Below are 20806 nucleotides of genomic sequence, written 5' to 3' on the forward strand. Positions count from 1 at the left end.
GCCAATAAAATCCACTGATCATACGTAACGCGTTGTTTGCAGTCATACCGCCATATTGTATATGTAGCGCGGGTCACTGGCGCGTGTATGGGACTTTTTGTGAATATTTCGTGAGGTAAAAGTGTGTGAATCGACAAAAATCATAGGATAATACACGCGATGGATCCGGCAAAATTAAAAGTGGTTGAATTAAGATCGCAGCTGTCTCAGCGAGGTCTTGACACGAAAGGCAACAAAGCGGTGCTTGTTGAGAGACTTCGTAAGGCGTTGGAAGAGGAAACGGAAAACAGTAAGTTATGCGTTTCAAACAGTAAACAACTTGCCTCTACAACCTTTGCCACCATTCTCCTCCCCCATTTCGTAAACACCGTTATCGATTTACTATATAACGTATACGTTACTGTTCTTATATTACAAACATTTTTATACTGCATAAATATTCTATTTCCTTTTATTTTACGTTTAGCGTTGATCATTATTATAGCACAGTCATTATAAATCGTACTCGGATAAAAATATTTATATCTTCGAAACATTCGATTTATCTTTATAAAATCGTATTTTTTCGGTCGTCTGTAATATCGCTTATACCATGGTAATACTTTTACATAATAAAGCCACCACCAGTGTTGTTTTCTTACCTTTATCAATGTGCTGATATATTTCTAGTAATTATTTTTTTTATCGTTAATTATTAAAAAAAATATTTACTTTCATTTTAGAACCAGAACAAAAGATGACTGAAAATACAGAAAATGTAGATGATACTGCTTTGAAGGAAGCAAGTAAAAAATCAGTCCAACCACCGAGAACACCTAGTCGTTCCTCTAGAAGTTCGTCCTTGACACCGACAAAAATTAGTACCAGAAGTACGCCAAAGCATGCAACAACACCGTTATCTAGTAAATCTTCTACACCAAATAAAGAACAGTCTATAGAAAAAGCAAAAGATTTATTGACTACAATACCGAAGTCAATTACAGAAGAACATATAACGACCGAAAGAGATCTAAAAACTCCTCCTCCTCTGCAAAAGGATCAAGAAGATGAAGATGAAGAAGATGAACAAGATGCAATGTTACTTGCGCAAGAAAAAGTACAAACGTCTACTTCTGAAGACTTAAAGGGATACTTAAGCGAAGATCAAAAAGAAGAAGAAGATAATTTATTAAAGGATGATGCCGATGAAGATGCATTACTGAAAGATACATCGGAAGATGAATTACTGAAAGATTCGTCGAGAGACGCATTACTAAAAGATTCATTAGAAGATGCGTCGATGGAAGAAGCATTGGAACATGTTGAGGAACGATCTTCTGAGATACCTTTAGATTCGAGTAAAAAATTTGAAGGTAGCCTAGAGGAAACGAATGAAAGAGAAGAACGCGACGTGGAAGAGGAAAAGGAAGAAAAAACAGTGGAGAACGAAAGCACTTCAGAGAATATTGAATCATTTAATGAAAATAATCAAAATACATCGAACAAAGAGTTGCAAAAGGACGTTGAAAAAAGTGAGGTAGAGATACGATCAAAGGACGGTATTTCCGATACAGACGGCGATGTCGAGATGAAAGAAAACGTAGAAGCGGTGGAACGTGTTACCGAGGAAGACAAAGATTCAACAGCGGAACAATCAATTTCGGTTATCAGTGAAAATCAAAAGGAATCTGATATAATACAAGAAGAAGAAACGTTGGAAGATGAGAAGAATACTCAGGTAGAAGAAACAACAATAGAGAAAGATGATCAACAACAATTAGATACGAAAGAAGCGACCGAAGAGGAATGTAATAACGACGTATCTATAGCCGATCAGGTAATTTCATACGAATTTTTAGTTTTGTTTTCTAACGAATTAACGGTTTGTTAATAATTGAATTTTCATCTCATTAAAGGATGTAGAAATGGTAGAAGTTAAACGCGAAGAAAATATAAAGGAAGATAATAAGGAGTGGAATATGGATCATAATGACAGAAAACGTAAGAGATCTTCTAGTCCTCCCGAAGAATTCCCTTTATTACCTCTACCAGAAAATGAACCTGAAATTGATAATTCTGCTGTAATTTTATCTTGGTGTAAGTTATTTACATTTTTAATGATCTCAGTATATGTCTTTATATATCATTCGTAATGTTTCATTAATCAACGATGTTATGATGTTTTCAGATGACTCAGATTTAAATTTGCTTATTGACAAAAATGGTTTCGTATCTGCTACACCGATGCACAATGATGGTTTCTGCTATATATGGGCAGGAGCTCGAGCGTCGTACGGATACACAAGCGGAAAAATATATTACGAAGCAAAGATCATTGATTATTGTTCTATTAATATACAAGACGAAGAATATTCGCATGTACTTCGTGTAGGATGGTCTGCTTCTTATACTTCCATGCAGCTTGGCGAAGACAAATTAAGTTATGGTTATAGTGCAATAGGGAAAAAATGTACAGAAAATAAATTCGAAGATTATGGATCACAATTTAATAAGGACGACGTTATTGGATGTTACGCGGACATGTCGCTTGAAAATGACGTTGTATTGTCATATACATTGAATGGAAAAGATTTAGGAACTGCGTTTTGTATTCCTAAAGAAGAGCTCGGAGATAAAGCATTATTTCCGCATGTTTTAAGTAAAAATTGTACTTTTACTTGTAATTTTGGTCAAGAAAAACCATGGAGCGAAGAAATTTTGGAAGGATACGCGGTAGTCGGTACCGTTGATTTAGAACATAGTACCCCTGGTCCACGAAGACCAGAGACAAAAGAAGATTGTGAAGTTTTAATGATGTGTGGCTTACCTGCTGCTGGAAAAACTGTATGGGCAACAAAACATGCTGCGCAATATCCAGAAAAAATGTACAATATTTTGGGAATAAGCACGCTTGTTGATAAAATGAAAGTACGTATATAAAATAAAACGCGTTTTCCATTATTTTCATTCGTAAGAAAAATAATCCGAATTTTGATTTAGAATATGGGCCAACCACGAAAACAAAATTACCACGGTAGATGGGAAGTACTTATCGAAAAATGTACTCGTACTTTAAACAAGTTATTAGAAATGGCATGCAGTAGAAGACGTAATTACATTTTAGATCAGGTGAGAAGTAATATTGTAAATATGTATATATATCGTTGAAATCGATAGGTCCTATTGAGATATCCGTATCTAAAAGACACTATAATCATTGCAACGTTTATATTTTTTACTCGTACAGACAAATGTATATCCTTCTGCACAAAGACGAAAAATGAAGAATTTCCGTGATTTTCAATGTAAGGCCATAGTTGTAATACCAACGAACGAAGAATTCAAATCACGTACTGCTAAACACGAAGCGATTGATGGAAAGGCCGTTCCTGATTCCGTAGTAATGGAAATGAAAGGTTTATAATTTTTCATAATAATTTTTTTGTGCTGACACCAGTAATCCTAAGCATGCTATATAAATTTCACACACAACTTTCGAATGATGTGTATACATTTACACACACACACACATATATATACAAATTTTCTAATAAAAATGTTCTATTTTAAAGCCAATTTTAGTGCTCCAGAGGTAGGAGAACTTTTCGATAATACGGTTTGGGTCGAACTTAACAAAGAAGACGGTAGGAAATTAATTGAAAAATACAACAAAGAAGGAAAGGAAGCCGGTTATGGCCAACAATCGGCTAGTAAACGACCAAGATTCGAAAGAAGTGAAGGTCACAAAGATAACCGTGATTCGCGAAATAGTCGTGATAGTAGAGACAGTCGAGATAGTCGAGACAGTCGAGATAGTCGAGATCATCGGGATCATCGCGACAGAAGAAATAATTGTGAGTAATTTTGTTTTCTTATCTAATGATGATAATAATGATGATACAATAATAATATGATTTGATCGTGTATTTTGGATTTATAGATTCAAATAGAAATCGTAATTCCATGTGGCGTGGTAGCAGTAGTATGGGAAGTTGGAGAGACAGATCTTTAAGAGGAGGTCACATGAGACACAGTGGTGGATATGGTCCACCAAGCAATTGGAGAAGCAGAGGTGGTATGCCTATCCCACCACATCGTGGAGGAGATAGGAGAGGTGGAAATAATGACAGAAGAAGTGGAAATGATAGAAATCGATCGGTAGCGCGACAAAGTGGATGGGGCTCTGCAAGGTATAAGATGTTTTGCGTTGATATAATATATATCTAATTAGGCGTTTGATTTTTTTTTTCCCTTTTTTTCTTTTTATCATCTTTCAAGAAAACAAGATTTATTGTTTAATATCTACTTTCGTTTATCATTAGTAGTTACCAAGGATCACAACCATCGGGATGGAATCAACAAGGTGGTAGTTGGTCAAATAGCAGCCAATCGCAAGGAGGAGGTTGGGGACAAGGAGGATGGGCGGGACAGCAGCAATCAGGCAGTTGGAAGAGTTATGGCCAAGGATCGTACAGCCAGTGTAGTTACAATCAACAAGGTTATGGCAATGGAAATTGGAACCAACAGTATTATAATCAGTATTGGGATCCGCAGCAGTCAAGTGGGCAGACAACTGCAGCTGGTAGCCAAGCTGTAAGCAAACAATAATCCAGCACAGTAAATGTTACCAGAGTGGAACAGAAAGTAAGGTATAGATGCCTTCAATTTTTCTTGTTTCTATACTGTTGTTCACATATTTATTTATGTAACTAGTTAAATAGCTAAAAATTATTTCGTCTCATACTGACGAATTACTTTTAGATTTCTAAACATGGAGTAAAGGAGTATGCTATAAGATAGCATAATTCAAGCTGTTACATATTGCACATTACATATAAAAGAATTATTAAATGACTGTGATGAAATACATCGACGAAGAGAATGATCGTATATCTAAACTTATTTTGTTTTCTTTTTGTGTTTATATGTATAAAAGAAGTTGATGGAGTTTAAAAATAATATTTATATTGCTACAACACATATTTTGAGAAAAAAAGAAAAAAAAAATACATATAAAAATCTGAACATTCTCATAATGTTCTATATTATTTTTTAGAAAGGACCACTCACTCTACCTCACTTTCTGATTCTCATTTAAGATAGTAATAAAACTGTACAAACACTAATGGTATATAGACAAAATAATCTTGTACAAACAAAATTGAACAATGAGTAATGAGATATTTTTTAAAGACTACACTTTAAAAAGTAAGTGTTTACTTACAGCAATAATAATGTTTTAAAATGTATTAAGATTATTTGCTTATAAAAACCATAGTGGATATTATTCAGTAAAATAAGCTTCTGTCTAATAATGCTATTGTATTATTTTTTTTTTATAAATACCTTGCTTGTTATTACGAGTAAATATTTCTTTTGTAGAGAATAGTAATTGGATTTACTTAAATTTATCATACCAACGTAGCATGTCAATATAATCGTGAAAATAATATTGATTTAAAATAATCAATTACTTGCAATGATATATTTAAAGTTCGTATATTCTAAATATAAATAAATAAATAAATATATATATATACATGAAACATGTATGAATATTCCTATTTACAGGTAAGCACAAGTGTAACAGAAATCTCTGAAGATTCAGAGGCTAAGTATAGTCACCCACAAAGATGGCAAGGATATACACAGACATATTCTTTCCCCTCTCAGAATGCTACTACAGACGTCCAACAGTCCCAACAACACAAGTAGAAAATATATTTCTAGATAAAAGAAACGTAGCAATAATGCATTCATTTTTTGTTTCACTATCTTGCAATGTGTATGTTTTTTAGGAAATATTGCATAAATAGCAATAAACGATATGCTTTCGATGCTTCAACAATACAGTAAACAAATCTTATAAAGGCATTACGATTATATCGTATCAAAATTCTAAATTATATATTTTACAAAGTGGTGCATTGAGAATGCAGAAAGCAAAATCATTTTACAAATTTAATTACTATATCATAGAGAATAATCCCACTATATATATATATATAATATATATTATATATATATACATATATATTATATACATATATATATGTATTGTATACATATATATACATACATATATATTTGTATAATATATATACATACATAGATGTGTGTGTGTGTGTGTGTATACATATATGTATATATATATTTAGTTATCGATTAAACGTAGTTCTAATTCTGCAAGTGCATTAATAATAACATTGACATATAATCGATATGAATAGTATAATTATTACTTTTATAACGGGTTTATAACAAATGTTTAAAGAGGAATATTACTATGTATGGATACATTACATGATTAGTATTATGGCAACAATCTTTACTTATTTATCATTATTATTATAAAGGAAACCGTGTAAATATGTACATATCTCATTATTGAGTTATGCAAAAATAATTGGTAATCTATATTTATATTTTAAGACAAATTTTTAAAAAATATTGTTATATTTTGTCATGCAGAAAATCAAGAACAAATACCCATTTTGTTTCAACTTTCCATATCAACGATGATGTATAAAGATATGGCACGAATGAATTATTCTTGGACTTATACAAAATTATTTTTTATTATACGAAAGGACTGTAAAGACTAATAACTATCTTTATCCTTATATACAAAAGTAGAGCAAAAAAAAAATGATATGGGCAAGAATATAAGCCTCTTAATATTTGGTACAAATGTCAGAGATCAGAACTGCAAAAAAAAATATATATATATATTTTTATTTATACTCTTTTCTAAAGAATAATAATAAGAATGATCGATTGAGTTTACGAAATAAATTATATAAGAAAAAATTAATTTCTAGTGAAACAAAATATTATAGCATGTAAATTTAAAAATTATGAAATAAATAACATAAAATATATTTCCGTTGCTCATGTAGCATGTTAAATGTATCTGTAATCCAGTGTAATTCCTCTGTCTATATATTCGAAAATGCAAATATCTTTTTAAATAATAATAAGAATTTTGTGGTTTTTTCTATTTTCAAGATGATGTATTATTATATATTATTCTCTTACACATTTTTCTGTAGAAAGTTAAAAAGCGTCGAATTAGTTATAAAAAATATATATCGCGAAAATTTTTTCATAATTGTGATCAAGTAAGTAATGTCACGTGACTATCTGTGTTGTAATAATATAAGCACTTGCATTTTAAAAATATATGTGAATAATCAGGGTTAATATACAAATGATTAACCCGATTATAATAATAATGGAAATTTTAAAAAAGGAAACGTAGGTAAAGCAGATAACTTGGCAAATGTCTATACTATCAAAAATCTTTGAGTTATAGTAAAGTACGTTGTACTTGTGCTATTATTAAATATACAAACCTTGTTATCTGCTCTTCCTTAAAAAACATTGTACAGTAAGAGACATTTCGAACGAACAGTCTTTACCAAGTACATCAAGTTGATTATACAATAAATTAGAATTTAGATGACTATATATTCAAACTGTGAGAATATTAAGAAGTATGAAGAGAGTGTGACATATTTTATAAGAAATAATCAGAAAATCTATTTAAGCTAAGTGTAGGATAGAATACCATTATAATGTTACCACAATTCAAAGTTCACAATATTCGCAATGCCTTCTGTAAAATCACCCAAATGCGTCATATTCGAAATTTTTTCTATACGAGAAAGATTATAGTGCATAATCGATAAATTTAATTGTTAACGAAAATGTGTACAAACTTATTCAAAGAAATAAAAGATTTCTTCTACCTATTTTATCAATAATTATTATATTATAATAACTTTAGTGACTAGTGTATATTTTCTAAATAAATTTGAATAAGAAGAAAATATTTATAAATTTTTATTCTTTTGGTCCTATCTTTGCACTAATCTTTAAAACTATGAATCGTTGTATAATAGAAAAAAAAATCATAATCGTCGTCTTTCAATCTCTTTTCTTTAAGCGTGATCCTTGCTGTCTTCGATTCTATGCAAAGTGATAGTAGACGAAAACAATAGAAGTACAACTTTTTTATTTGAACAATCTTTACATTTATGTATACGTTTTTACAATAATTTCAATTTCTTGTAAAAGACGACGTTTTATTAAAATTGCAATAATCAAAGGAAAGGAGTAAAATTTTCGAATAAAACGCATGTGTGTGGACAGTATAATTCGATTTTTATGTATATATTTATCTTTTTCAGAAAGAAATACAGTAATCTGTACATATTCTACTTATACAATTTAAAGAGTTGCCACTGTAATCATCGCGAAATTTGTATGTATGATTTCAATTAAATATTCGATCATCTGAGGAGTAAAAAGTATAAAGTTTATTACGATTTGTAGATTAACGACAAATACGTTTTTATTTTAATCGAGATTACTTTGTTTGTCTCCATGGGCTTTATTAAATCTTTTCGCATATTTTCAAGATTTATTAGAAACATTTCGATCGACATAATTTAGACGTAAGACGAAAAACATATTGGGCGAGATAAACGATTACGTGTTTTTAGTTATAGCCACTAATATGCAAGTATTTTTGTAATATTATAAAGCATAAGAGTAGATACTTCGTTGATTTTTATTATGCGCTAATACGAAAATTTGTATAATTTCGAAACGATTGCATTTAGATATGCAATCGAAAAAAAGAATATACGCGCAAACGATTAGAAAACGATCCTTAATTTAGAGGTATCTACTCGCGTACAATTATAGACTTACATATTTCATTATGTTTGATGACGTATTTTATTTACTTTTATAGAATGGATGTAATTGGTAGACAATGAATATTTGAAGGACACTTAGTATAAAAGTTATATAATACAAGTTTATATATTTTAATATATCAGTGTCTTGTATATTGTGATAACATAATAAACGTCATGGTATTATCTGTGTTTATATATATAGCAATAATGAAAGCATTCCAGAAAGCCTAAAACACATATTGTGTAGAGATGTTATGCTTCCAAACGATGATCCATGTTACACAATTATGATCATGTAAGTGCATTGTATAGTTTATACGATATTAACTGTTGAATTGTGAGCGATATATCTATTTTAAAAAAGAAACCAAAATATCTGTCATGGATAATAGCTCGTCCGTCTGTATATTATATGTTATTATTTAGACTTTTTAAGCTTTCTTAGATATCCAATGTTTAATAAAATCACCACTCGCTAAACTAATTTAGTATCCGTGATACCTCCACCCTTGTTAGTTCCTCCTCTTATATAAATATTTTTCTTTAAATATCCTCCTACTAATAATATAATATAAAAATTCATTGATTATAAATGTAAAACAAATCATTATGTTAAAATATATTTAATATACTTTGTTAATCGACCAATCTATATATATTTTAAGAAATGCACACAATTCGCACCAAATACTTTCGCCTTACGTCAGCTTAGATGAAATGATTAATTTAATGAAAATAGAAGTATATCAGGTAATACACTACAATTAAAATATAAAATAAATCTTACGCATATTAAGTGCATATGCATATTAAATACATTAATACAACATGATTACCATACTTTTTAATGCAGCAATAAATAGTAAGTTGTGTTTGTGTGCATGCAGCAGCTGGTGTCCATGTCTGTATCGCGCGCGCGCGCGCGCGTGTGTGTTTGTGCTTATACAGTCACCTTGACGCGTATACTGTATGTATATATGTGTATGTGTTGTGTGTGTGTATATATATATATATATATATGTTGTGTATGTATATTTATTTACAATTTAATTCATAGCAATGTTTAAACACTCTTGAGTTTTAATAACTCACACAGATAAATTAAATACATTAGTCAAACTTGCTCTATTAATTGAAAAACCTACTATACACTTAATTCAAATGACACTGGGTTTTATGAAAAATATAATATTACTTTTGTGCAATAAATTGTCACACATTCTTTCTCTTCTTTTCCTTCTATTAATCTACATGTTCATTATTTTCGTTTGTTCCTTCGTATGATCTCTTTCTTTGTGTAATTCATTATTTGTACATTTAACTACATCAACTATGAAAGGATTTACAAATGATTCTATACAATTTTTCAATATTAAAGTAGCCTGCTACACCCAGATAGAGAATAACGTTTCTTTTGCTTTATATGCATTTGAAATCGTATATCTTTAGATAATTTTTATTTATATGAAAATCACCACTAGTAAGTCAAAACAGTTACAAACTGTACCCGATATACTATTTGGGATTTTATTTTATAAATAATTAGCGACTATTTTCTCACTGAAACTCGAATCAGAACTGATATTCTTGCATCAGTATGCCAGCATATTATGCCAGATTTAATTGGCAAAATTAAAGCCAATCTCTCGTTACGATTATTTTCGAAGAAATTCTCATAAAAAAGTACTATACAAAGATTCGAAAGTGTCAGTGAAAATACAGTCCTTCACATAAAAATACGAGAAAAACTGTAGAAAATTTTCGAGCAAAGTAAATTTTCTATAGTCTTTTTTTTTTTTTTTACACACGGAGACGATATATAAAAACATCTTAATTCATGTAATTTATCCAGGAAATGTAATGCATGTCTACGTTTCCAATACAGATTATATGAATGGACGGGTTGTATGAAAAAGGAAACGCTTTTTCAACATTTTTTTTTTTAAGAGAAGGACAAAATAGTACATTTACGTATTGCTGTTCCGAGTTATCTACTGATTAGCCAGTTTATCTACTCCAATCGTAGTAAAAGTTTGTTACCTACACATAACACAATATTATTGTTGTTGTATTATCCAATGTCACGGATTGAGTCCGATTGGTCTTTTACGATTTCGTCTGTTCCTTTCCAAAAGGAAGGATAAATCCAATGGATCTTTCTTGTTTGGCATTTTTTGCAACAAATTGATCAGAATGCTATTCAGTCTCTTTCTCTGTTCTTCTCTCTGTAAAAGGTTTATCTTTACAGAGCTTATTTTATGAGAGAAGGAGAACTTGAAAAGAATAGAATTGCAAGCTGTTATCGATTGGTTTACCTGAGCATAAGACGTAACGGTTGGCGTGATTGTTATAATTTCACTGGATCTCCGTCTAGTCTTGCTATTAGACGGTTTATCCTTATTATTTGCTTTTGTATTGTCGGTTGATTCTGTTTTGTGATGACTATCTGCATCTTGATTATTCTTTTTCTTATCTTTGTTAATTTTACTTCCAACGTTAATACCATCGAGACTGTGAGGCTAAAAACAATTAACATTAGATTGCCATTGATTCTTTCGACGTATCCTTTAACTAACGATTAATGAACTCTAATGCTACAAAGTATTATTGATTTACCAAGTATGTGCGATAATGTTTGATCCGTTGTGGAAATGTTTCAAATGCATAAGGTTTCGTGCACACTTGATGCCTGGCTCTTGCGACTTTCGTAAATAGACGTGCAGCACGATCAACGCGATACTCACAAACATAAGTATGTTCTGGTGTAGATCCGACTGGTCGGCCTATGTTCGTTATAAAATATTAAAATAAAAAGAAAGAAAAAAAAAATAATTCGCACATGTAAATATATATATATATATTATATCCACCATTGATACCATGTAATTACTATAATACCTTTACAATAAGTATGTGGATCAAGGACCCAACAACGTTCGGCAACAAGATCACATGGAACTGCTTCGTACAACGGAGCGCATACTACTTCATTTTCATAAAACTTTCGAGTTGGTTCATGATAAGTTTCATGAGGTCTTAAATAATGATGACCAAACACAAACCTTTCTCCCCTGCAAGATAATATATTATATTATCGCAAATGTAATATTTCGTATGGCTCGATTTTTTTTTGTTTTGTTTTTTCTTTTCACATTGAACGTTCGACGAAAACCTACTCGGTATTTTTCCAAAGTCGTTCAATTCTAAAAATATCCATCTGTTCGTAATCTGGCTTTTGAATAGTTTTATATGTATGTTTTTCAGGTGTATCTCTTAATACATATACTGTGTCCCCTTGTCTAAGTTGTAGATCTCCTCGCAATAACGTTACGTAATGTTTCTTGCCTTCTTCTTCCTCCTCACCTTCCAATGGTATCTCTAGATCAACCGGTCTTGGCTGACATCTTTCGCACAAATAAGATTCAATGCTTGTATCAGCTTTGACACAATCGCAATGTTGCCAAACGAGACAACGCTCGCATTGAATCATTAGGCCTTCGTCCCTGAATATTAAATAAATTTGTGTTACTGTAGGAAAGTAAATACGAAAAAGATTAGATCGTTCAAAGCATTTGTTTCCTCCACACTACCTATGCAGTCCACATATACATCTAATGACATCTTCTTCTCCAGCGGTAGATCCTCGCGGAGGTAAGAATCCTTGAGACGGAGGCGAACCCGTTGCTTCCGTGATAGCTTCTACAAAATCAGGTTTACTTCCCAAATATAATTTTCTAAGTCTTGCTGCCGCGATTCCAACTTCGGACGTTCTTCCAAAGAACCTGACATTGTTATCAAAAAGTCTGATCATATCTTGATCAAATTGTTCTGCGGTTTTATAATGACCAGTGCCGATACATTGATCTATAGTATTCAAATCTATAGGATCTGGTATTTTTTCGTAATAATCAGGCAATTTTCTTTTAGCAGGTAAATTCACAAATGGCGTGCACAATAATTGGCCATTTTCATCATTAGCGTTCGCTACTATAGAGTATAAATCTTTTAGCACCTATAAAAAAAAAAAAAGAAAAAAAAGAAACAAAATAAAAAAAAAAAAGAACAAGAAAATATGAAAATTGTAGGTAAATGCGATTGGTTTGTAGGTGGGTTTTAGCGTATAAAAAAAATGTATGAACCTTGGCTAACTTGGCAGTCTTATGCACTTCTGGATCATCCTGCGCTTGTGCAAGTCTTCGCGTACGTACGGTTCTTGCATTGGTATTCGTTAATGCCGTTAATTGAGAAAAGAATGCGTCCGATTGCGTCTTCGAATCGCCAGAATTTTTTTCCTTTATATTATGCGTACTACTACATTTTGTTTTACCATTTTGTACTTGCACTTGATTAATCGAAGATTTAAGTCGTCTTACTTTCTCCAAGTTTCTTAACAGGAAGCAATGATGTTGTTGGGCGAAACAACGTTGTTGATGCGACATAGGTTTCAGCATAGGTGCATTAACGAGACTAGAATCGCCTACTTTACGCGATTTGCAAATTCCCTTAGAATTAGTAGATTGCACCGTGTTGGATTTACGAACATTTTTACGGGGTCTACCCACTGATCTTCTCTCCGCAGGTTCTAATTGAGAAGGAATCGAGGTAATAGTTCTTGGCACCCTTTGACTTTTCCCACCTGATAAAATGAAAAACAAGATATACGCATAAAGATACAGACGACGTTTTCATCCTGATAAACGAATGTCGTATATCATATACCTATAACTCCTCTACACGCGCTACTACCGCATCTACATTGCTGACCTTCCGACGGATTAAAAAGAGCAAAGTTATAATCATATGTTAGTTCTTCCCCAGGTTTTATATCTCTGGACGCAAATAAAGCCATTCGCGGTAATCCATGTACACTCCATTTTTGCATCTCACAATTAGGTTCGCACGAATGATTAACAAACCTCCCATCGCCACCCATACGGTGACCATCGATTACCAAACCTCCGTCCAAATGTAAACAATAATGATGTGTATCATTGGCGTATCTAAATGAGGAATGAGCCAAGAAAAATTATTATTTCTTGTTTATGACACTAAAACTTACAAAAAACTAAACGAAAGAAGTAGAATACCTAGTCGCCATCCTGGATTTAAATTCTCGTTCCGAAACGACTTCACCGACATATTCCAGAATAAAGTCTCCCGATTTAATGGACTGTTGGGTTCTCACACCCCAACCTTTGTCTTCGGTCATAAACCTCTGCAGTCCTGGTGCCCAGTCGTGTTTTTGAATTCTTTGATTTTCACATTTCTCGCCACAAGGACAGAATTGCGGTGAACATTCGCTAAATACCATACGATTAATGCAATCGTCGCCACAACCACTTTCTGGTTTACACTCACAGGCTTGTGCCTCGTATAAAGTTGTTGGTTTGACATCGTAATAAACATTCGTTCTAATTTTCCTGCAATTCAGTGCATACGTATTACAAAACGTAAAAAACAAAAACAAACAAAATGAACGCTCCGGATGCTACCTAAACAAAGCGTTCCACTTACTTGTAATTCCAAGATGGCACTAAATCTCTACCTGGTAGTCTTGAATGAGTATGTAACCACCATAAATCATATGGCAATTGAAATGGCATTTTTCGTTGACGTAAAAGTTTACCACATTGATACGAGGCAGGTAGTAAAGCAGATGAATGATCATTCGTATCACATAATAATTTATTCTTCCCAGAATTAGACTCAGTATTTGAGATCTTCTTGGAATCATCTTCCTTGGCGTATTCGGAAAAAATGCCTGCCTGCAAATAGCGTTTTTTCCATCTAGATTGTTTCTTTCTGGTGTGCGGTATACTCGATTGTTTCCCGGTTTCATGCTCATCGCTAGTTACATCACTGCCAGGAAGAGCATCGCTTTCGGTATCATAGCCCGCGCCTCGTAGACGTTTCGCATTCCTCAATGTTAAATTACATGGACTAGCTGATCCTCTTCTCTTCTTATGATTATTATTGAAACAACTAGATAACTCCATCTTTACATTAGCATGAGCATTTGCACGTTCTAACTTTTTTAAATTTTCTTCATTGAGTTCTGCTATTCTTTGATTCTGAGTATATCTTTCAAGAGATTCTTCCAACGACGCATTCTCGTCATAAATTCTACAATCTTGAAGTTTTTCAAACTTGACCGGATATATCTTATCGGAAGGAGTACTACTGTCGGATTCAACGAGGTCTTTACGTACTCTCAATTGTCCCGGACAAGAGTCTAATATCTCATCAGAACCGCTATGACTGGATGTCATATTGCGTCCTGAATTAGAATCCTCGAAATCTTTGACCTCTACGTGACTCTGTGATTTAACATTATTTCCACTTTTGACCTTGACGTCATCCTCAATCGTAACATCATCCGAAATTTTGTCATTTGACAGAGGTACTTTACTATCCACCTTACTTTCTTGCACATCTCCTTCCGTACAATCTTGATCCTTAGGCATCGCATTACTTTCGGGTACAACAGTTCCCTTTTTCATCATAGTCGTTTCATTATTCTTAAATGTTTTCTTTTTCTTCTTCTTTAACGTCGGAAAACCTGTACGATTGATGGTCTTGCGCCTTCGCATTTTTTTCTTGGTAAGAAGCAACGCCGCAGAAGGATTTACCGGATTTGGAACGTTCAATGCGTTGTCTTGTTTAATCTTTTTTTCAAGCCCACCCTCTTGCGCCTCACCATTCTCAGTTATATTTTCCTCCGTATCAACTTTTATTTGTTTTTCTAAGTGGTCGTTATCGATCGACGAATCAATTTTTTCCACTTTATCCGCTTGGTTTTTATCAGCTTTTACAATTTTTTCTGCCACTACTTTGTCCGACTTGCTCGATTTGTCTACATGATTTTTCAAGCTTTTCTCGTTCGTAGATTTCTCAGATTTGTCAATTTTCTCCAATAACCCGTGATTTTCGGACGACAACTTCGTAACCGTGACTCTGAGATCTTTTACAATCTTCTTCTTTCTTCGAGGTTGTACTTCCAATTGATTTAACGGTTTATCTTCTAGAGATTCACCAGAATTGTTTCCTTGCTTTTCAGGTACTGCATTTTCACTATCTCTAAGTCTCTTTTTGGGCGTAATTACGACATTTTCGTCATGAACAGAAGACGCCGAGCTGCCGCCATACCTATTTATAGTAGCTTCGATTGCTTCCTCTATATGGCTTTCGGTCGAATTGGATTCATTCGGATTAGTATCGGTACAACTAGCATTTGAACTCTGGGAGCTATGCGGACTAGACACGTGATAATGCCTTTTTTTTAATGGCAATCTTTGTTCATTTGGATTAGAATTTGTACTCGTGTTTGTATTGCTCTTTGAGTCCGAGTTCAAAAGTACTTTTTCCTTCTTCAAGCGTCTTTTCAACTTCTGTTCGTCGTTCGAGCTAACGTCACCTTTCCTTTTCTTCGTGAGCTTTTTCACTCGAAAGATTTGTGGTAACTCCGTGTGATTAGAATTATTGTTATTTCTGCCTAAACTACAAGATCTAGTGAACTCCTCGATTAGCTTTTCTAATTCCTGTATGATACATGGGTCGATACGAATTGGATTTTTCGGTGGCATCAACAATCGCCGGCGATGTTTATGATGGTGGTGCTTGTGACAATGAGTGTGTATCGGTTGCGTCGCTTTGTCGCACTTGTTAGATACATTATTTACATTTTCCGTCTTCAATACTTCTCCGATAGGTAGGGATATCAACGTTTGGACACCAACTCCATTGGTTTCGAACGTCGAATTACTCTTTTTGTTACATTTGTTTTCTTTTAAAACGCGCCGCGTAGCAGCTTGCGGAACGGGTTTCTTCAACGAGCTTTGCTTTCTCGTTGTACTCGCGTTGTTTCTATTTTCCTTGGAGCTTCTTTTATTGGGATGCAAAGTTTTCTGTTCGCTCGCGTTACGCTCGCAAGAAGATTGTTTCTGACGCGTTACCGGGATCATGCCTTTGTTAGACGCATTAGGTTTCTCTTGTTTCACCTTCTTATAAGCTTTGCTATCGCATTGTGTCGTTTCTCGCATAGCTTTGTTCGTTACCGTTCTGCTTAGGCACTTGACTCTAGCTGGCGATGCTTTTTCGTTTTTCTTACTAGCTTTCTCCTGTAAAACTTTCACTGTATTAGACCGTTTATTCGGGAAAGGCTTTTTATCTTTGACTTTTTTGATCACAGACGTGTCCTGTTGAGCTGTCGTTGATTTTGGCAAGGGCTTGACCTTTCCTCTCTTTCCCGGAGTTACTTCCTTCTTGACAACCTTCTGCTGCAACTGAGTACTTTTTTTCTCGTGTTTCTCGACTTTCTCTATTTTCTCGGCGACTTCTGGCTTTAATCTGGGCCTTCCCGGGCCACGGGGTTGTGTGGACACGGTCTTTGCAGGCCTACCCGGTTTTCTCTTAGGCGGATACAATACTCTATCCACGTTGACAGCTGGTTTCGGTACGATAGGCTGTACAGGCGATTGCGTGGGAACTGGCGGGCTAACAGGGCTAATCGCTAAATGCAAAGGACTATTATCTACGGACTGAATGCCTGAATCCGGTGAAACGTTTGATACGCAAGGATATTCCGTATCATTGAGTTTCTTCCCCAATTTGCTACGTCTTTTTCGAGGCTCTGACAAAAGTGCCGTTTTTTCAACGAATTGTTGTAAAAGCGTAGAACTATATACAGGTATAGGATTTTGATCACCGTTTTCACTAGTGTCCGAGTCTGCTCCTAACGACATACGTTCGATAGCTTTTGATACTAAACGACCACTTTCCGAGTCCTCGAATCCATCGAACGGGGCATCTTCGTGTTCTTGATCCGGTAAAATAGCTGCCAAATCTTCTTGATTTATTTCTTGAAGCGGCTGATGCTGCTGCTGATGCTGCTGTTGCTGCTGCTGCTGCTGCTGTTGCTGCTGCTGTTGCTGCTGCTGCTGTTGCTGCTGCTGCTGCTGCTGCTGCTGCTGCTGCTGCTGCTGCGATTGTTGAACGATCGCTTGCTGCGTGTGTTGAAAATTCTGACTTGCCGACGAATCGGAGTCATCGCTGCTGCATTCTGAAGACTGATCGCACGGAAGAATAGTATAATAAAAACAAAATCTACGTGTCAATCTAAATTGTCGCGTTATAAGAAACTTACTTTTACTCCACGACTCGTCGCTTTGATCTTTTTCGTCATATTTCTTCGATTTTTATCATATTTACTTTTATCGATATCTTCCTTTTTCGGACCCTTCATGGTGATCTTTAGTTTAAGCGCTCCCTACAAGATAAACCTTTCTTATACGATATAATTACAAATAATAAACACAGATCTGATTTTATACTTATTATTTTGTCTACTTATTTCTTCCAAGTTTCTTTACAATACACGGAAGTATACATTTTTACGCGTACCGATTCAAAATTTGTTTCTTGGATCGAAAATGTTTGCTCGCTATGTTCAGATGTACAATCTGAATTAGATCCCGTGTCTTCCCCTTCTTCTTCCTCTCCGCTACTTTCGTCGTCGGATTCTGAATTTGAATCTGAATAAGAACAGCTACCCTCGGTTCCGCCAGAACTTTCCTCGTCGGAATCAGAATCTTCTTCGGAATCAATCGAGTCAGTTCCTAAGGGAAAAGCACGCGATAAGCTTACGCGCCTAACCAGTTTACGAATGAATTTACTCGCCGTATCGAAGCCTATAAAAACTAAACAATGCGATTTTATCGTAGTACCATTAGTTCCATTAGCAGGATCCCAGCTACCTCCACCTTTTATGGCATCCATATCAACCGTCGAAGGAAGTTCTCTCTCCTGTTCTCCATCGTTTTCTTCCCAATTCCAATTCTGTAATTCTAATTCTGAAGGATGATGGATAACAGCACTCCATCCTGAATCACCAGACATTTTTCAGCTTATCTGACATCCAGGGAGAATAGAATAGAATACCATTCCTTATGTTTTGCTTCGACCATTAAGCCCGGTTAGTATCACATTTTCGAATTTTGAAATATTAGACGTTCGCTGGAGGAGTATCGTACAGAGTTCTTTTCTACATGTCGATACGTTTCTTTTTCAAAGATGCACTGGGAAGAGGAATACTGAAAGTCAAACACATCGATTATAAATACAAAAGTAAACATTGACCGCACGATCGTTCCACTGTTTATACGGGCAAGATTATCCATAAACACACAATTTTCCACAAATATTTGATACAAGCAAATAACGGGACACAGTTGTTATCCCTTGACGTTGTTCTTACGTGAAATTTCTCAACACTTGAATAAATAGATCACACATATTTATAGACAAACGCATTTATAATAATTCTGAAATAATTACAATTCCATGAGAGTCCAAACGATGAGACAAACTTGGAAACAAAACCGAGACTCGTTTATGCCATTTGTCATCGAAATTCATGACTAAAAAAATTAACGAGAGATAAACGGTAACCGACTTTTTCGTTTTAACGTGACCGAATTGAAAAACATAAGGCGCATTATGAGAACGGTTATGGGACGGCTCGGAAGCAATCGCTGACCGAACGTTAGCGACGTTAAATGGATCCCACGAAATGATCTACCTGGCCGGATGAGCGTCCTTTAAACGTAAAAATCGACGACCGATCGTGGATATCCGAAAAATCGGCAAGGAAACGGACAGCTGTTTGTGAGGTGTTGCGCCAGGTGCGTTGTGCCGGATTTGGCGCGAAACGTCTCTAAGGAAGGAACAGAAACGGCTAAACCATTGCGAGAGTCATCGGTCTCGAACGATCGCACACCTATCGTATTATACTTTTTCCTTCGATCAATGAAAAATTGTCTCGTCGTTCGCGATAAACACGATTAGAAAGTTTTGATGTTTACGTCGCGATGCGTGCTCACAAAATGGCGTTTATATCCAAGAGAGACGTCCACCCGCTGATTTGATCCGCGAAGATTCCCGCTATTTCGCGTTCTCGCATAGAAATTTATTCATTCGAATATTCCTTCGTGGATCCTGACGCTCATACCGATCACTTCACCGATCCTCGATTCGTTCTTCTCGCCGAAATACATATATTTTTTGTGAAATAATCGAATACACGGCGCGTATCGCGTACCTTGATCGGTGCGTTGCTGACCCCTCGCCACGGCAAATTTCGAAACTATCCTTTCATTCGATGCCATCGATAACATCGGTAATACAGAATCATCCAATTCTTTTTTGGCCTCGTCTCCAAGTATGACCAACGAGCGACTTCACCGTTGACTTTTTTCTTTTTCCTTTCTTTCTCCAATTTTTGCCTCGTAATTTCAACTTCCTCGGGAAGGTTCTCTCTCATTGGTCGATCCTTCGATTCAATGCCCCATAACTCTTGACTTACGATTTGGATTTTCTTCGATTTTCATCCTGATTACGTTTCTATGCATCTTATTCGATAATATCGTTTACGATATTTTCTTTTTCTCAAGATTTCCATTCAAAATCCAAACTGTTGAGATCTTTTCAACTAAAGAATTATCACAGATAATCGTTTCTCCTTCTTAATCCTTAAGAGGTTACGACTCGAAAATCGTCAAACGTAATACGTTACTTATCCTACCGTTTTATTATTGTATAAACGTATTACAATAGTAAGGAGGCATAAGTACGGTAAAGCCAAGGGTCAAAAGGTTTATTTGTATACGGTAGACGCAGGTAGAAATAAGCAAACAAAGAGAAACGAAGATTCTCACAAATCCTATTAAATCGTTGTAAACCAGGTATGCTGGTAAATTTTTAATTATCGAATTTAATATATATGTATATACGCGTGTGTGTGCGCGTATGCGAAGGTAATATCTTAAATGTCGCTTATGTATACAAATCATCTCTTATAACGCGATACGTCGTATTTTTAGTAGCCGTTTGTTTTTCTTTTTTTTTTTTCAGATAAGGCAGGACAAAATCACGGTCGGTGCACTTTCGGTCGAAGGAGCGTGTATGAAACGTGATTAATTAGAGCATTACTAATTAACTTTGTAAATCTCTACACGCAGGAAACTCCGATAGAAGGCATAATCGCGGAACTCGCTAAATATGCTCGAAAGTTCTTTAGTTATAACTCTCGTTACACGAGCGTTGAAAGCTGTTTCCTGCTATTC

At 34.6% G+C, this 20806-nt stretch overlaps 2 protein-coding genes across 16 annotated transcripts; one reads left to right on the forward strand and one right to left on the reverse strand.

The window, feature by feature from the left end:
* The first annotated feature begins 33 nt into the window (after positions 1-33).
* LOC127067435 (heterogeneous nuclear ribonucleoprotein U-like protein 1) lies at positions 34-9327 on the forward strand. Of its 9 annotated transcripts, none has more exons than XR_007782627.1 (12): positions 34-289; positions 723-1816; positions 1896-2076; positions 2168-2907; positions 2980-3108; positions 3227-3395; positions 3552-3833; positions 3920-4169; positions 4302-4628; positions 5036-5187; positions 5362-5472; positions 5551-5682. XR_007782627.1 is itself a non-coding variant. In XM_051002318.1 (10 exons), exons 1-10 carry the CDS (start codon positions 160-162, stop codon positions 5692-5694), a joined length of 3390 nt encoding a protein of 1129 aa, XP_050858275.1. In that variant the 5' UTR covers positions 34-159; the 3' UTR covers positions 5695-9327. The 9 variants fall into 9 exon arrangements, 6 of the variants coding, with proteins under 6 accessions (XP_050858275.1, XP_050858276.1, XP_050858278.1 ...); XR_007782629.1 differs by having other exon boundaries at positions 4302-4623; XR_007782628.1 differs by lacking the exon at positions 5362-5472 and having other exon boundaries at positions 5551-5696.
* Positions 8139-20793, reverse strand: LOC127067431 (histone-lysine N-methyltransferase ash1). 7 transcript variants are annotated; one of them, XM_051002287.1, is made up of 15 exons: positions 19264-19776; positions 19020-19102; positions 18410-18775; positions 18087-18301; positions 17830-17952; positions 14202-17752; positions 13775-14107; positions 13407-13687; positions 12827-13323; positions 12278-12699; positions 11864-12190; positions 11586-11758; positions 11304-11470; positions 11003-11206; positions 8139-10927 (listed from the first exon to the last, which is right to left on the reverse strand). In XM_051002287.1, the coding sequence occupies exons 3-15, from the start codon at positions 18579-18581 to the stop codon at positions 10769-10771; spliced, it is 6624 nt and encodes a 2207-aa protein (XP_050858244.1). In that variant the 5' UTR covers positions 18582-18775; positions 19020-19102; positions 19264-19776; the 3' UTR covers positions 8139-10768. The 7 variants fall into 7 exon arrangements, with proteins under 7 accessions (XP_050858244.1, XP_050858245.1, XP_050858246.1 ...); XM_051002288.1 differs by lacking the exons at positions 19020-19102; positions 19264-19776 and adding an exon at positions 19783-20793; XM_051002289.1 differs by lacking the exon at positions 19020-19102 and having other exon boundaries at positions 19565-19776.
* Positions 20794-20806: the final 13 nt, after the last annotated feature.

This window comes from Vespula vulgaris, chromosome 11 (genome assembly GCF_905475345.1).
Source record: "Vespula vulgaris chromosome 11, iyVesVulg1.1, whole genome shotgun sequence".
Taxonomy (NCBI): Eukaryota; Metazoa; Arthropoda; class Insecta; order Hymenoptera; family Vespidae; genus Vespula; species Vespula vulgaris.

What these genes read in the sequence shown, in the direction of transcription:
- LOC127067435 (XM_051002318.1), top strand. Translation starts at nt 160, where the DNA reads ATGGATCCGGCAAAATTAAAAGTGGTTGAATTAAGATCGCAGCTGTCT. An exon ending in ACGTATCTATAGCCGATCAG is followed by an intron (nt 1,817 to 1,895) that starts GTAATTTCATAC and finishes ATCTCATTAAAG; the next exon opens with GATGTAGAAATGGTAGAAGT. An exon ending in TGCTGTAATTTTATCTTGGT is followed by an intron (nt 2,077 to 2,167) that starts GTAAGTTATTTA and finishes TGATGTTTTCAG; the next exon opens with ATGACTCAGATTTAAATTTG.
- LOC127067431 (XM_051002288.1), bottom strand. Translation starts at nt 18,581, where the DNA reads ATGTCTGGTGATTCAGGATGGAGTGCTGTTATCCATCATCCTTCAGAA. An exon ending in TCCTGCTAATGGAACTAATG is followed by an intron (nt 18,302 to 18,409) that starts GTACTACGATAA and finishes CTTTTCCCTTAG; the next exon opens with GAACTGACTCGATTGATTCC. An exon ending in CGCGTGTAGAGGAGTTATAG is followed by an intron (nt 13,324 to 13,406) that starts GTATATGATATA and finishes TCATTTTATCAG; the next exon opens with GTGGGAAAAGTCAAAGGGTG.